This window comes from Myxine glutinosa, chromosome 3, assembly GCF_964187855.1.
Source record: "Myxine glutinosa chromosome 3, kmMyxGlut1.1, whole genome shotgun sequence".
Taxonomy (NCBI): Eukaryota; Metazoa; Chordata; class Myxini; order Myxiniformes; family Myxinidae; genus Myxine; species Myxine glutinosa.
The window spans coordinates 35,241,137-35,258,463 of NC_136263.1; the positions used below are offsets into that span (position 1 = coordinate 35,241,137).

At 55.6% G+C, this 17,327-nt stretch overlaps 1 protein-coding gene across 1 annotated transcript in view; it reads left to right on the forward strand.

The window, feature by feature from the left end:
- Window positions 1-193: 193 nt before the first annotated feature.
- Window positions 194-17,327, forward strand: part of LOC137417058 (uncharacterized) — a 75,155-nt gene continuing 58,021 nt past the window's right edge. The window contains exons 1-2 of the mRNA XM_068102810.2: window positions 194-366; window positions 13,439-13,634. Of these exons, the coding sequence (XP_067958911.2) occupies window positions 299-366; window positions 13,439-13,634 (264 nt within the window). The 5' untranslated portion in view covers window positions 194-298. The remainder of the gene's footprint in view (window positions 367-13,438; window positions 13,635-17,327) is intronic.

A 17,327-nucleotide genomic window follows, 5' to 3' on the forward strand; every position in this document is an offset into this window, starting at 1 on the left:
TTGGAGAGGGTATGTGCCATTGATCTCCGCTATAATATCTGGTGTGTGTTCAGTTACCAAGCAGTTAGTTAGCGCTTGCCAAGCCAGCCGTTCCTTATCAACGGCTTCGAATGGAATGCTTGCTTGAGGGCTTAAGCCAGTTGGCAGGTGCTCTTCAAGAAACTTGATAATGAACACCCCCCTGGGTATCTCTTCCGGTTTGCAGACGACGCTGCACGTCCGCCATTTTACCACTCCCGCACTTGCTCAAAGTGTGTGAAGTGTTTCGCGGGAATACGGCGGATTTTAAAATGTAACAATGCCGTCTTGTGCAGCCATAAACTGCACGAATAGACAGTTTGGAGGATGTGGAAGAACGTTTCATCTGTAAGTGTGCCATTGTTTCTAGATTTGTCTTGATCTTGATTACGAACTCAAAGTATCAACACGTTTTCTTGCGGATATGTGTTTGTGCAGCGATTTACGCTAATGGTTCGACATCGTAATAAATCCGTAAATAAATGTTAATGCAAACTATTACTTTTAATTGTAATTACCAGTAACGTATACTATAGACTCTGATAGGCAAATAGTTTACTGCACGAGGTTGCCTTTGGGGATGGGGAGGCTCTGTGGAGGAGGGGGAGGGGGGATGGGGCTGAGGGGGGGAGGGGAGGATGGGGCTGAAGGGGGGAGGGGAGGATGGGGCTGAGGGGGGAGGGAGAGGGGCGGGGATAGGGCTGGGGGGGAGGGGTAGTAGAGGGAGCGGGGGTAGGGCTGGGGGAGGGGGTAGAGGAAGCGGGGATAGGGCTGGGGGGTGGGGGGGGGGGGGAGAGGAGGGGAGGGAGTGGGGAGGGGAAAGCAAGCTTTTGATTTTGAGAGTAACATTTTTGTAGAGAATATTGTTGGTATTGAAGGAACTGCGCTCCAACGCGAGTCGAAAGAATTGACGCGACCAAAGACGGAATTCGTCCGAGTTGCTTTATTGAAACAAAACAGCTCAGGTATTCTGACAAGCCCGTTTATCGGGCAGCAATATATATACACATTTATGTCGGGAAGTTTGCCCAGCAAAAGCTATACCGGGCATGCCCGGGTGTCAAGGGCGAGCCTTGGAAAGGCGAGTCTGGACCTGCCCGGGCGTGTTTGGCTGCGGCCTGGCAAGTCGAGGCTGGGCGTGCCCGGGCGCTCTGGACGAGCCCTGGAAAGGCGATAGCGGGCATGCCCGGACGCTCTGGGCGAGCCCTGGAAAGGCGATAGCGGGCATGCCCGGACGCTCTGGGCGAGCCCTGAAAAGGCGATAGTGGGCATGCCCGGACACTCTGGGCGAGCCCTGGAAAGGCGAGAGCGGGCATGCCCGGGAAAGACGAGACCGGGCGTGCCCGGGAGGTTCGGGCGTGCCCGGGAACAGTGAGTCCGGGCATGCCCGGGAGAGGCGCGTCTGGCCGTGTTCTGGCCGGTGCAAGGCGATTGTGTGCATCCAGCGGTAACCGCTACACACGCCCCTCCAGAATCGACCTGCACCGGCAGGGTCAATTTAAGGGGGGTCCGGATGACCCGGCCGAAGCGACCCCTGGAGGGTCGTGGGGAGGGGTCCGACGTGGTGGTGGGTGGTCGAGCGGGGGGAACTGTGGACGGGGGGCGGCCTCGCCGCGGAGGAAGGGCCAACCGTGGTGGTCGGTCGACGTCCATGTGCGCCGGTTTGAGGCGGTCCACAGAAACCCGGTCCGGCCGGCCGCCGAAGTCGACGATGAAAGACTTGTCGCCCCGTCGCAGGACCCGGAAGGGCCCGTCGTACGGCGGCCGGAGTGGCCCCCGGTGCGCGTCATGACGCACAAAGACGTACTCCACTGTGCGAAGCGCCGGGGGGACGTAGGACTGGGGGCCACCGTGGCGGGACGTCGGCACGGGGGCAAATCGTCGGGCGGCCTCCTGGAGGTCCGAGCGCTGGCGAGCGGCGGACCAGGGACTGGTAGCGTCGGGCACGAATTCGCCCGGGACGCAGAGCGGCTGGCCGTAGACGAGCTCGGCGGCGGACGCCTGGAGGTCTTCCTTGGGGGCCGTGCGAAGGCGACCCACGGCAGCCGGTCGGCCCAACCGTCGTCCTGAAGGCCGGCCATGAGTGCGGCCTTCATGGAGCGGTGAAACCGCTCGCACAACCCGTTGGCTTGGGGGTGGTAGGCCGTGGTGCGGTGCAGCGTGACCCCCAACGAACGGGCGACCGCGCCCCAAAGCTCAGACGTGAACTGTGGGCCGCGGTCGGACGAGATGTCTGCTGGTGCGCCGAAGCGCGCGACCCAGGTGGCGATGAACGCCTGCGCCACGTCGGCGGTGGTGGTGGAGGCGAGGGGCACGGCCTCCGGCCACCTGGTGGTCCTGTCCACCATGGTGAGCAGGTGGGTGAACCCCCGCGAGGGGGGCAGGGGACCCACCAGGTCCACGTGGACGTGGTCGAAACGCCGTTCAGGCACGGCGAAAGGTGCCAGCGGGGCCTGGGTGTGGCGGTGGACCTTGACCCGCTGGCAGGCTGTGCAGGCGTTGGCCCAGTCGCGGATGTTTCGTCGAAGGCCGTGCCAGACGAAACGCGCCGACACCAGCTTCTGAGAAGCTTTCTGGCCCGGGTGAGAAAGGCCGTGGATGGAGGCGAAGATGCGGCGCTGCCAGGAAACGGGCACGATGGGGCGAGGCTGGCCCTGGGAGACGTCGCAGAGCAGGACGGTGCCCGCGAAGGGAATGTCGGCCAGGCGGAGGCCCGTGTCCGCCGCACGGAGTGCCTGCACCGAGGCGTCGGTGGTCTGGTCGGCCGCCATGAGCGTGAAGTCCACGCCGAGGTGGACCGCGTTCGCGCTGGCCCGAGAAAGACAGTCGGCCACGGCGTTGTCTTTGCCGGCGACGTGCCGGATGTCCGTGGTGAACTCCGACACGGCGGAGAGGTGGCGCTGCTGGCGGGCCGACCATGGCTCCGTGACCTTAGCCATTGCGTAGACCAACGGCTTGTGGTCGACGAAAGCCGTGAACGGGCGGCCCTCCAGGAGGTGTCGGAAATGGCGAACGGCCAGGAATAGCCCGAGCAGCTCGCGGTCGAACGTGCTGTAATTTAACTCGTTCGGCCGGAGTTGCCGGCTGAAAAAAGCGAGTGGCTGCCAAACCCCGTCCACCCATTGCTCATGGACGGCGCCCACCGCGTAGTTGGAGGCGTCCGTAGTGAGGGCGATGGGCGCGTTGAGCACCGGGTGAGCCAGCAGCGTTGCGTCGGCGAGGGCCCGTTTGGCGCTGGCGAAGGCCGCGTCCATGGCCGCGGACCAAACAATGTCATGCTTGGCCGGCTTGCCCCGGAGGGCCTCGTAAAGGGGCCGCATGAGCTGAGCAGCGCGGGGCACGAATCGGTGATAAAAATTCACCATGCCGAGGAACTCTTGGAGGGCCTTGATGGAACGGGGACGCGGGAACGTGGTGATGGCCTCGACCTTGGTCGGCAGCGGCACGGCCCCGGTCTTGGTGATGCGGTGGCCCAAAAAGTCAACGGTCGTCGCGCCGAAGTGGCATTTGACCGGGTTGACAATTAAGCCATGCTCGCTGAGGCGACCGAACAGTGTTCGGAGGTGGAGGAGGTGCTCGGCGCGGGACGTGCTGGCGACGAGGATATCGTCCAGAAAGACGAAAAGAAACGGCAGGTTGCGCAGCACGCCGTGCATCAAGCGCTGGAACGCCTGGGCCGCGTTCTTGAGGCAAAACGGCATCCGCAAAAATTCGAACAGGCCGAACGGCGTGATGACGGCCGTCTTCGGGACGTCGGCCGCCCGGACAGGTACCTGGTGGTAGCCCCGTATCAGGTCAATTTTCGAAAAGATGACCCGTCCCGCCAAACGGGCGGAAAAGTCCTGAATATGCGGGATCGGTTACCTGTCGGGGGTGGTAGCGTAGTTGAGACGGCGGTAGTCGCCACACGGGCGCCATCCACCCCCCGGCTTTGGCACGATGTGCAGTGGCGAGGCCCACGCGCTATCGGAGCGCCGCACGATGCCGAGGTGCTCCAACGCGTCGAACTCGGCCTTCGCCACGGCGAGCTTGGCCGGGTCGAGGCGGCGGGCCCTGGCGTAGACCGGCGGGCCCGTAGTGGGTATGTGGTGCTCGATCCCGTGCCACACCGCGATGGCCGAAAACGTCGGCCGCGTGAGGGCCGGGAATTCCGCGAGCAGGCGAGCGAACTCGTTCGCTGCCGGGAGGGCGCACGCCAGTTCGGTCGGCGCGGAGCTGCCCATCGTGCACGCCAGGGAGCTGAAGGTCTCGGCGTTGACAATGCGACGACGTTTGACGTCGACCAGCAGCCCGTGCGCGCAGAGGATGTCGGCGCCCAGCAAAGCCATGGGGACGCAGGCGGTCACAAAAGTCCATTGAAAACGCTGGCTGCCGAAGCAGAGGGTGACGACGCGTGGGCCGAAAGTGCGTATGGCCGAGCCATTAGCAGCGACCAAAGAGGGGCCGCAAACGGCGTCCCGCCTGTCCTGCTCGGAGGCGGGTATGACGCTCAGTTGGGCGCCGGTGTCACACAGGAAACGCCGCCCAGACGCTTTGTCCCGAATAAACAGCAAGTTGCCCGAGTGGCCGGCGCTCATGGCTGGGAATGAACGCCGGCCCGGCCGTTTCCCGACCTGCCGAAAGTGCACGGGGGCCGGCACGTCCGAGCCTTGTGTCCGAACCTGGCATGGTAATAACACCACGCCCGGTCAGGTGGAGGTCCCGGCCGTCGTGTCGGAAGCGGGCGGTGCGGCGTGGCGGCCGCCAGTTGCACCGGCAGTTCGACCTCCAACCGCGCAGGGCGCTCGGGTGTCGTGGGCGTCGCCTCGGATGGCGGCGGGCTCCAGGTAACCGCACCGATGTGCTGGCCCGCCGAGGAGATCTTATCGGCTTCCCTGGCGAGGGCGCGGGAATCCGTGATCAACGTGCCAGCCAGGGCGAGGCGTACCGGGTGAGGCAGCTGGCGAAGGAACAGCTCGCGGAACAGAAAATCCGGAGAGTGCTCACCGAGCAACGAGAGCATATAGTCCATGCGCTCGGACGGGCGCGTGTCGCCGAGCTCGGGCAGAGCGAGCAGGTGCCGTGCGCGTGCTGCCAGTGAGAGGGCGAAAGCGTCGAGGAGGAGTGTCTTCAGCGCGTCGTATTTGTCAGCAGCCGGCGGGTGCTCGAGGAGGCTCAAGGCGCGGGCCGCGGTGGCGGAACCGAGCGCCGCCACAACATGGTGGAAGCGGGTGTCGTCCGCGGTGATGCCTCGCAGGGCGAACTGAGAGTCCGCCTGAGCGAACCAAACAGCCGCGTGAGCCTCCCAGAAGGTAGGCAGTTTAAGCGTCACTGCCGTATCCATGTCGGTAGGTCACCAATGAAGGAACTGCGCTCCAACGCGAGTCGAAAGAATTGACGCGACCAAAGACGGAATTCGTCCGAGTTGCTTTATTGAAACAAAACAGCTCAGGTATTCTGACAAGCCCGTTTATCGGGCAGCAATATATATACACATTTATGTCGGGAAGTTTGCCCGGCAAAAGCTATACCGGGCATGCCCGGGTGTCAAGGGCGAGCCTTGGAAAGGCGAGTCTGGACCTGCCCGGGCGTGTTTGGCTGCGGCCTGGCAAGTCGAGGCTGGGCGTGCCCGGGCGCTCTGGACGAGCCCTGGAAAGGCGATAGCGGGCATGCCCGGACGCTCTGGGCGAGCCCTGGAAAGGCGATAGCGGGCATGCCCGGACGCTCTGGGCGAGCCCTGAAAAGGCGATAGCGGGCATGCCCGGACACTCTGGGCGAGCCCTGGAAAGGCGAGAGCGGGCATGCCCGGGAAAGACGAGACCGGGCGTGCCCGGGAGTTTCGGGCATGCCCGGGAACAGTGAGTCCGGGCATGCCCGGGAGAGGCGCGTCTGGCCGTGTTCTGGCCGGTGCAAGGCGATTGTGTGCATCCAGCGGTAACCGCTACAGTATTATCTTTAAATACAGTACAGTACTTATCAAGGATATGTATGTTTTGTTTGATTCCAAACTTTCACTGTTCTTTTAGTTAGAGTGATATAACTTTTTTTCGACTTTAGGCAAGTTTCTAGCCATATATGATATTGAAGTACGCGGTGCTACGCGCGCGACTTGCTACCAAGGAGGAAGCGGACAACGCGGTAAATTTAATGTTCTTTATTCAAAGAGGTCACTGTAGCACTGGCCTGCTCCGGGCTGCGCGCCCGGTGTATATCCTGAGGCCACGCCTACCCCTCGGGCGTGGCCGCCGCCCACATGGTGCGCGGAATGATGTCACCGCGCCAGTGGGCTTTCGTGTCCGCCACACGCGCCCCCCCAGAATTCCCGCACACCTGCAAACGGATGACCCGGCCGAAGCGCCCTCTGGCGACCGGCGGCCTCCGGGGTGCAGGGATGCCAGGTGGGATGCCCCCGGCTGTACCCGGGATGGGTGCCGGACCGGGGGGCGGCGTGCCTGCGGTGCTGGGCGGTGCCGGGGGTCCGCCCGCAGGGGGGCGGCCCCGACGCGGGGGCCGAGCCACCGGCGGTGGGTGGTCCACGTCGAGGTGGGCCGGCTTGAGGCGGTCTATGGAGACCCGGTCAGGAGTGCCGCCGATGTCCAGGGTGAAATGTTTCACCCCGGTCTCCAGCACGCGGAAAGGCCCGTCGTACGGGGGCCGCAGTGGTGTCCGGTGGGCGTCGTGCCGGACGAAGACGTACTCCGCGGTGCGAAGCTCCGGGGCGACGTGTGTAGGAGGGTGCCCGTGGTGCACCGTCGGCACCGGGGCGAACCTCCGGGCGGTCTCCTGCAGCGCAGAACGCTCCTGCGCCGCGGACCAAGGTGCCGTGGGGTCGGGGAGGAACTCGCCCGGCACCCGCAGCGGTTGTCCAAAGACCAACTCCGCCGTGGATGCGCACAGGTCCTCCTTGGGCGCCATCCGGAGGCCCAGCAGGACCCAGGGGAGCCTGTCGACCCAGCCGCCGTCGCGGAGGGTGGCCCGGAGCGCGGCCTTCAATGAGCGGTGGAACCGCTCGCACAGGCCGTTGGCCTGGGGGTGGTACGCCGTGGTTCGGTGCAGCTGGACCCCGAGCCCCCGCGCGACCGTGGCCCAGAGCTCCGAGGTGAACTTGGGGCCGCGGTCGGACGAGATGTCCGAGGGGGCGCCGAACCGGGCGACCCAGGTGGCGATGAACACCTGCGCGACGTCTGTCGCCGCCAAAGGCACGGTCTCCGGCCACCGGGTGGTGCGGTACACCATGGTAAGGACATGGGTGAAACCCCGTGAGGGGGGCAGAGGTCCCACCAGGTCCACGAGCACGTGGTCGAACCTACGTGCCGGCACCGTAAACGGGGCCAATGGGGCCTGGGTATGCCGGTGCACCTTCGCGCGCTGGCACGTGAGGCACGTCCTGGTCCAGCCGCGGACGGCCTTCCGGAGGCCATGCCAGACAAACTTCCCGGCGACCAACCTCTGGGAGGCCTTCGTGCCCGGGTGGGACAGGCCGTGGATGGCGTCAAAAACCTGGCGCTGCCAGCCTGCGGGCACGATGGGGCGAGGCCACCCGAGGGAGACGTCGCAAATGAGGGCCGTGCCCGTGCCGTCGAAGGGCACCTCGGTGACGCGGAGGCCCGTGATGGCGGTCCGCAAGGCCTAGACCCCGGGGTCGGCGGCCTGATCCGCCGCCATCCGGGCATAGTCGATGCCAAGGTGGACTGCGTGGGCGACGGCCCGGGAAAGGCAGTCGGCCACCGAGTTGTCCTTTCCCGCGACGTGTCGGATGTCCGTCGTGTACTCGGACACGGCCGCGAGGTGACGCTGTTGCCGGGCCGACCACGGCTCGGCGACCTTGCCCATCGCGAAAACCAGCGGCTTGTGGTCGACGAAGGCCGTGAACGCACGGCCCTCGAGCAGATGGCGGAAGTGCCTGACCGCCAGGTGAAGCCCAAGCAACTCGCGGTCGAAGGTACTGTAACGGCGTTCGGGCAGGCGAAGCTGCCGGCTGAAGAATGCCAGCGGTTGCCAAGCACCACGCACCCATTGCTCGTGCACCGCGCCCACCGCGTAGTCGCGTAGGCGTCGGTGGTGAGGGCGATCGGTGCATCGGGCGCCGGGTGCGCGAGCATGGTGGCGTTGGCCAAGGCGAGCTTCGCGCCCGAGAACGCCGCGTCCATCTGCTCAGTCCAGGTAACGTCACCGTTGCCCGGCTTCCCTCGAAGGGCCTCGTCTAAGGGGCGCAGGAGCTGGGCGATGCGGGGCAGCAACCGATGGTAAAAGTTTACCATGCCCAGGAACTCCTGGAGCCCCTTGATTGTGCGGGGGCGCGGAAACCCCTTCACCGCCTCCACCTTGGCCGGTAGGGGGACGGCCCCGTGCCTGGTGACGTGGTGCCCCAAAAAGTCGATTTCAGCGACACCGAACCGGCACTTGGCGGGGTTCACGATCAGGCCGTGCTGGCCCAGATGTTCGAAGAGCGTGCGGAGGTGACGAAGGTGCTCTTCGCGGGACGCGCTGGCGACGAGGATGTCGTCCAGGTAGACGGACAAAAAATCCAAGCCGCGCAAGACGCTGTCCATGAGGCGCTGGAACGCCTGAGCCGCATTTTTCAAACCGAAGGGCATCCAAAGAAATTCGAAAAGCCCGAATGGCGTGATGACAGCCGTCTTCGGGATGTCCTCCGGCCTGACAGGGACCTGATGGTAGCCGCGTATGAGGTCCACCTTTGAAAAGAAGGACATCCCCGCCAACCGGGCGGAGAAGTCCTGGATGTGGGGGACGGGGTAGCGGTCGGGGGTGGTGGCGTCGTTGAGGCGCCGGCAGTCCCCGCACGGTCGCCATCCCCTGCCGGGCTTGGACACGATGTGGAGCGGGGACGCCCACGCGCTCTCGGAGCGCCGCACGATGCCGAGCCGCTCCAGCGTAGCGAACTCCGCTTTAGCTACGGCGAGCTTCGTCGGCTCGAGGCGGCGTGCCCGGGCGTAGACCGGTGGCCCGGCGGTGGGGATGTGATGTTCCACCCCGTGCTTGACGGTCCCCGCCGAGAAGGTGGGCCGCGTGAGGGCCGGGAAACCCGCGAGAAGGCGGGCGAATTCGTCCGCTGCCGGAAGCGTACAGATGAACCTGGCCGGAACGGAACCGCTCAGCAAGCCGCTCGGCGAGCCGCTCGGTGAGCCGCTCAACGAGGCGGGCAGCGCGCACGCGAGCGAGCTGAACGTCTCAGCCTGGACAAGCCTTCTGCGCTTTACATCGACCAGTAATCCATTAGCACATAAGAAGTCCGCGCCGAGCAGTGCCATGGGCACGTCGGCCGTAACGAACGACCAACGGAAAACCTGCCCTCCGAACCACAGAGAGAGACAGCGTTTTCCGTACGTGCGTATGGCCGTGCGATAGACGTACCATTGGCCGCAAGCAGCGCGGGACCTCGGCCCGCGGTGTGCTTGTCGGACGTACCGGCAGGAACGACACTCACCTGCACCCCCGTGTCGCACAGGTAACGGCGCCCGGACAAGGTGTCCGTTATGTACAGAAGGCTGTTTGAATTGCCGACGCTCACCGTTGCCACCGAGCGCCGGCTCGCCCGTTTCCCGACCTGCCGAATGAGCACGGCGGGCGACACTGCCGAGCCTCGTGGCCGAACTTGGCGTGGAAGAAACACCAGGCGGGCAGCTGCGGCGTCGGAGGCCGCGGTTTTCTTCGCGGCGGCGGCGGTGGTGGTGGGCGGGGCGTGGCGGCGGACACGAGGTGCGGTGCATCGGGGAAAGCCTCGGGAGCCTCGGGAGCGGCAATCGCGCCAAGACTCGCCTGCGTGTCCAAAGCCGCGTAGTATTTGTCGGCCTCGGCAGCGAGCGCACGGGGTTCCGTTAACGCGGAACCAGCCAAAGCGAGGCGGACTCGTGCTGGCAGCTGGCGTCGAAATAACGCCCGGAATAGAGCGTTCGGGGTTTCGTCGCCCATGAGCGCCAGCATATGGTCCATACGGACCGACGGTCACGTGTCCCCGATCTCGGGGAAGTGCAAGAGGCGATCGGCCCGTGCGTCCACTGTAAGGCCGAACGTGGCGAGGAGGAGACGCTTGACCGCCTCGTACTTGGCGTCGGCAGTTGGATCCCTTAGGACCGATACGACGCGGGTGGCCGTGCCGGGCCCGAGGGCGGCGACCACGTGGCAGTACATGGTCTCGTCCACCGTGATGCCTCGAAGTCGGAACTGGGCTTCCGCCTGCAAGAACCAAACTTCGGCTTGTGACTCCCATAATTTGGGGAGCTTGATGGAGACCGCGTTGGTAGCCATTGTTGCGGTGGTTTCGGGTGGTCAGCGACGGCTGACTCGAATGTCGGAGGTCACCAATGAAGCACGCGGTGCTACGCGCGCGACTTGCTACCAAGGAGGAAGCGGACAACGCGGTAAGTTTAATGTTCTTTATTCAAAGAGGTCACTGTAGCACTGGCCTGCTCCGGGCTGCGCGCCCGGTGTATATCCTGAGGCCACGCCTACCCCTCGGGCATGGCCGCCGCCCACATGGTGCGCAGAATGATGTCACCACGCCAGTGGGCTTTCGTGTCCGCCACAATATTATTACAGCTATTCGGTTCAAATCCAGCAAAGCGACCTCAATGGTCGACTGAGTCGGCGATCCCGGATCAGGAGTACTGTCTTTCCATTCCCGATACCGTTCCTGTCAATTAAGCATCACACCGATAGATGCCACATGACTGGACGATTTCATTTAGGCCGAGCAACCTAAGTAACGTGACGCGATCTTGTAAGCGGTGTGGACCACAAACAATTCATCCCTTAACGGGTCCTCGAGAAACCACCAACTAAATCAGATGCCGCAGCCAGAATTCACCCCCAGGACCAAGTGTATTTAATAACGAACCGCTGGCACGGGGAAAGGAATGCACAGGAAGCAATGCAATCAATAGGAACGATAAGACAAACCCTTTAACCCACTACTGATATGCACCCACGATTCTAACAAATGAATGGGAGTCTTTATTATATCATTTCTTATCGGGCCCAATCAATTATACCATGACAGAGAGTGTTTTTGACGAGACAGAAAACAGTTTGCGGGAAAACTCGGCGAGGTCCGCAGAGGGGACACCCAGGCCGCTTCCGAGCCACTGTGGAGGAGAGTGAGATAAGCGTGTCTCCGGTTGGGTGAGGGGTGGCTCGGCTGTGTAAGTTGTGGTTTGCCTGGGTGAGGCGGAACTTCGTTGGGTGAGCCGTTGCTTGGCTCTTGGGAGCTTCGGTCCAGCACAGCCTTGGGTTCGGCATCTCTCCTTTTCTCCTCCTCGATTCTCCTCTCCCTCACCTTTTATCAGCTCGGCCACACACATCACTGCGGAGTGCGGGGAGTAAATCTGCAGAGTAAATCTCACAAACCATTTGCCGTTTTTCCGCTTCGTGAGCAGGTGACCCATCTGTGACCTCTCCCTTTGAGCTCTCTACCATCATGGCCCTGTCTAAACGGCTTTTTCTGACAAAACATGTTCTGCCAGAATGTTGAAAAGACACATTTATGACAAAACAGAGGTGATAACGGCAAAATAAATGGGAGCCAGAAGAAGGCTTGAGATTAACTTTTATTACCACATCCACCTGGCGATCGCCATATGCCCATATCCGCATCACATTTACTTTGAGTGGTGTCTTTGTTATGTTCTCGACTGGGCATGACTGGCCTCGGCTGCTTTGCGTATGTCCACTGCGTTTGTGAGGTCAAGATCCTTTTCACGGAGTAAACGCTGCTTTAGGCATAAATCTGACATGGCGAAAACTATGTGGTCTCAAACCATTCTCCTCCGTTTCTACAAAACTGGACAATTTGGCCTTCATACTCAACCTGGTGACATACTGGTCAAAGGGTTTCCCAAAAATGGTGCCTTTCATAGACTACATTCGTTCGTGGATTACAATATTCCTCGAACTTTCCACATGCCGAGTCGAGTTTCTTGCTGTCGCGGCTGCTGAACGTGATTGTGTTGTAAACCGCAGCGTCACCAGTGCAATGCAACAAGATGGCAACTTTCCTTCTCTCCGGTACTGACTCAACTCTGCCCTAACACTTCCAAGAACAGTTCAAACAGCTGTCTCCATTGGCGACAAGCATAGCTGAGGTTCGAAGCTTCCAGAGCGAGTGCCGCATCCACCCAGCGATCATCATACCCACCAACAACAACTCATTACAAAAAGGATTGGTAATTTTGGACACACTATAGGGAAGGTGGATGTCGTCTATTATATGAGAGACGCACGTCTAATTGTACACCGCTCCTTTCCTATGCCATCTCCAGGTGCTGCATAACGTCGGTGCCCGGCAATGACACACGCTGAAAGGGAGTACTCAGTTTTCACTCCGGTTATTTGTTTGTTTGTTTTCTTGTTTTCTTTCTTGTTTTCTTTCTTGTTTGTCCGGGCGATATCTCAGCCATCCTTTGAGCTAGGAAGCTGAAATTTGGGCACAATAGTGAGCAAGTCCTTTGTCAAAAACGTCTATTTTTTGTTTTTTGATTAATCAATTAATTAATTAGTTACTTAATTATTATCGATTAATTAAGTACTTATATATTTCCTTTCTCTTCTGGGCATTATCTCAGGCACCTTTTGAGTAAGGAAGCTGATATTTGAACATGCCAATGACCAAGTGATTTGGCTGTAAAGGCTATTTTTAATTTATTGATTAATCAATTAATCAATTAATTATTTAATTATTCGATTAATGACGAAATTAATTATTTTTTAAAGTTACAGATTCGGATGAAATGGTGGTGGTTATGTATTCTACTAGCCAATTGATTAATTATTTAATTTTTTATGATTATTATTTATTTATTTTCATTATTAGTCATTTATTTATTTTCTTTCTCATCTGGGCAATATCTCAGGGACCATTCGAGCTAGGAAGCTGATATTTGGACACGACAGTGATCAAGTGATGTGGCTATAAAGGATAGTTTTGATTTATTGATTAATCAATTAATCCATTAATAATTATTTATTGATTAATTAATTAATTTTTTTCTTTGATTAATGACTTATTTAATTAATTTTCAAAAGGTTACAGCTTCGGATGAAGCACTAGTGGTTTAGGTATGCTATTAGCCAATTGATTAAGGAAATGTTTTATGATCATCATTTATTGATTTTAATTATGCAATTAACCAATCAATTATTGTACACCCCTCACTCAAAACAGTCTCTATGAGCTGCAAGGCGGAGGTAATTGGATATTTAAATCAAAATGCCACGCTGGAGGACATTTAATTATTTGGCATGGGGGCGGTGTACTTTGAATATATCTGTACTTGTATCATATTTAATTACTCTACACTTATGCTAAACTTTCACTTTAAGGAAATAACAACACGAAAGTAAGCATTATTAATCCCACGAGGTGTCATTTCCACAACTATATCGGTGTGTTAATTTTTCTTTTCTTTTTTTTCTCCTGTTGAAGTTTCCCATTCGGTCGTCCCAGTTTGCTGCAGCAATGGATACACAACGTGAACAGAGACAAGTGGACTCCCAGCAAAAAGGCTGTCCTGTGCTCCCACCATTTTGAAGTTGCATGCTTTGACAGAAGTGGTCAGACAACGCGGCTGAGAAGAGATGCAGTACCAACTATCTTCAAGTTTCCAACACATTTACAGAAGGTGCTAAATCCTTTATTTATTGTATTTGTGGGCTGAAAGCTATGGATTTGAAAACCGACATGAATACATAATTTGTCCCTTCAACTATGCAGCAGTACTTGAAATCCTACTATGACTACAGTATCTAATCTTACTATAATTCACCAAATGTCCGTCCGTCTGTCCATTCCCAGGTACCAGAAAAACGACTGAACCGATCGCAACGATATTTTGGGTGGGTAATCCTGGGACCCATAGGAGTAAAATAGGCAATATTGTTTTTCCAATTTCAGCTTATATATAATAGAGCAAATGTATATGGTTATGGATGAGACCAAAACGTCTTCTTCTTCTTCAAATATAATTATTAACACCGTTGACGATTACGGCAATGAGCTGGTTTGATACAACCGTCATTTAAAACAGTATTTTGTTAAAGTATCAATTGATGATTGGAATTGAGTGAATACAATTACGATTTTGAAATCGTAATTGTATTCACCCAACCGTACAGAACTTCACAGGATTATTCGTTCATTCAGGATTCGTTCAGGATTTAAATATTTGTTTGTCACAAATGTTGTTAAAAGTTTATTTTTTATATCAATGCTATTTAATTAGTGATTGGAGTTATGCTGTTTTGAAATGAAAAAAAGAGATATCGAGTTCAAATGAATGACGAAATGCCATGACGGTTTCTACTTTCTAAGCGTGAAATTCACAGATCGCCATATGCAGATTCGCCATTGACTGGGTATGGAACAAACGTACCCGTTTGTTTGCGAACGGGCACGTTTTTCATAGAAGTCCTTCACGAACTTGCTGTCCATGTCTGAGGTGCGACTGAAGGTACTACAGAAATGTGAAATTTATTGGTTTCATGCTTTAGCATTCGCCATTTCTGCATTGTCTGTTTGCTTCTGGCCTCCAACCCGTGCGCAGCACAGGTACCTCACTAGTAAATAAAATTAGTCGTCTGTCTGTGTGTGTGTTCATTCATATTTTTTGCACAGGCCGCTGGGCCAACAACCACCAAGTTTGGCACACAGACCAATCCGACCTGGGGATTGTCGTAAGGGTATTTTCATCTACTACAGTGCATTCAGAAAGTATTCAGACCCCTTCACTTTTTTCACATTTTGTTATGTTGCAGCCTTATGCTGAAATCGTTTAAATTCATTTTTTCCCTCATCAATCTACACTCAATACCCCATAATGACAAAGAGAAAACAGGATTTTAGAAAGTTTTGCAGATTTATTAAAAAGAAAAAACTGAAATATCACATTGACCTCTCCTCAGTGAAAGACACATGAAAGCCCGTTTGGAGTTTGCAAAAAAGCACCTAAAGGACTCTCAGACTGCGAGAAACAAGATTCTGTGGTCTGATGAAACCAAGATTGAACTGTTTGGCTTCCGTCTGGCCACTCTGCCATAAAGCCCAGATCGGTGGGGTGTTGCAGTGATGGTTGTTCTTCTGGAAGTTTCTCCCATCTCCACACAGGATCTCTGGAGCTCAGCCAGAGTGACCATCGGGTTCTTGGTCACCTCTCTTACCAAGGGCCTTCTCCCCCGATTGCTCAGTTTGGCCGGGCGGCCAGCTCTAGGAAGAGTCCTGCTTATTCCAAACTTCTTCCATTTAAGAATTATGGAGGCCACTGTGCTCTTGGGAACCTTCAATGCAGCAGAGATTTTTTTGTAGGCTTCCCCAGATCTGTGCCTCGACACAATCCTGTGTCTGAGATCTGTAGACAGTTCCTTCGACCTCATGGCTTGGTTTTTGCTCTGATATACATCGTCAGCTGTGAGACCTTATACAGACAGGTGTGTGCCTTTCCAAATCATGTCCAATCGATTGAATTTACCACAGGTGGACTCCAATAAAGGTGTAGAAACATCTCAAAGATGATCAAGAGAAATGGGAGGCACCTGAGCTAAATTTCAAGTGTCATAGCAAAGGGTCTGAATACTTATGTCAATGCGATATTTCAGTTTTTTCTTTTTAATAAATTTGCAAAACTTTCTAAAATCCTGTTTTCTCTTTGTCATTATGGGGTATTGAGTGTAGATTGATGAGGGAAAAAATGAATTTAAACGATTTCAGCATCAGGCTGCAACATAACAAAATGTGAAAAAAGTGAAGGGGTCTGAATACTTTCAGAATGCACTGTACCTCAGCCTTTAAAGACCCCGAAGATCCCCAAGACCTTTTTACCTGCTTGAGAGATTGGATTACATGTTTAAGAGAAGACGTTTTACATGCTTGAGAGATTAGACCCCTTAAGGCCCTTTAGACCCCAAAGACCCTTGAAGACCTTTAAGACCTCAAAGACCATTAAGACCTTGAGGAGCCGAAAGACCTTAAAGATCCTTTAAGAACGCAAATACCCTTTAAAAGCCCTAACACCCCAAATACCCCACCTAGATTTAAGACCATTTAGATACCTTGTGATCCCTTCACCCTGTAGACCTTTTATACCCTCTAGACCCCAAAAACCTTTAGACTTTTACACCCCTTAAGTCACTTTTGACCCCTCAGACCTTAACACCATTTAGACCCCTTACATCCTTCAGATAGATTAGACAGCTTGGACACATGACCATTTAGAGCTTAAGACCACTTGGGCCTTTTTAGACCCTTTTTATATGTTTGAGAGATTAGACCCTGTAAACCCCTGAGATACTAAATACTATTGGAATGTACCCTTTAGACCATCGAGAACCTTGCGCACACCACACAAACATCTATAGTCTTCTTGCAAAACACAGACTATGCTTTTTCAGCAAGTAATTCACAAACCCAACCCACCCAGACACTTGGGACTCTGCTATCGAACAAAAAAGGTCTAATATATAAAGAAGAAAGTTTGTTTGTTTGTTTGTTTATGCATTCAGACTCTGCAGGAACCAGTGCTACCAAACTTTGCATGGCCTCCTCTTTCATTCAGTGGAAGGTTGACGGCTTTGTTTGGATTAAAAAATGACTCCGGATAAAACCAGATAATTGGACTTCAGGCCTCGATCAGGTCTTGTGCTTATACACTGCCTGCGTTTTTTTTCCGGGAACAATCGAGTAATATGTGTTGTGAGGATCATATGTTGAGGTTGTAGTGATTTGTTGTCAACAACACAAACTTAATTACCCAGAGTATTTCATTGAATCTCCCCAGGCAACGCCGGGTACTTTAGCTAGTATTAAATGAGGGGTGTGTGTGTGTACATCTCATGATTATAGAATCGAAAAACGGCTTGATCAATCCCTACAAAATTTATTTAAATATAATTCCCCCTGACCCAACTCTCTGCCCCCCTATGAGGGTGGGGAGACACGATTTTCACCTATATGTGTGGCAAGGCAATTATCTGTATGTGTATGTGTGTATGTCTGATGATTATATAATTAAATACAGCTTGGCCAATCCCCACCAGATTCTGCAGACGTACTGGGAGTACACAGGGTCAGGTTATGGGCTTAAAATAACCCCCTCTCTCCCATGAGAGTTGGAAGACGCTTACGCTTTTCATGTGTACACGTGGCATGCATACTGCCCACGGCATAAAATGTATTTTGTCTAACCTCTCCCACCATCCCCGCTCTCAACCCTCCCACCCTGCTACCCACCTCCCCCTCCCCCATCTCTTCTTCCAGACCACTCCGGAGGGAGCGGGTGTTTCTAGCTGTATCAAAAAACGGCGTGGAGAATCACCACCACATT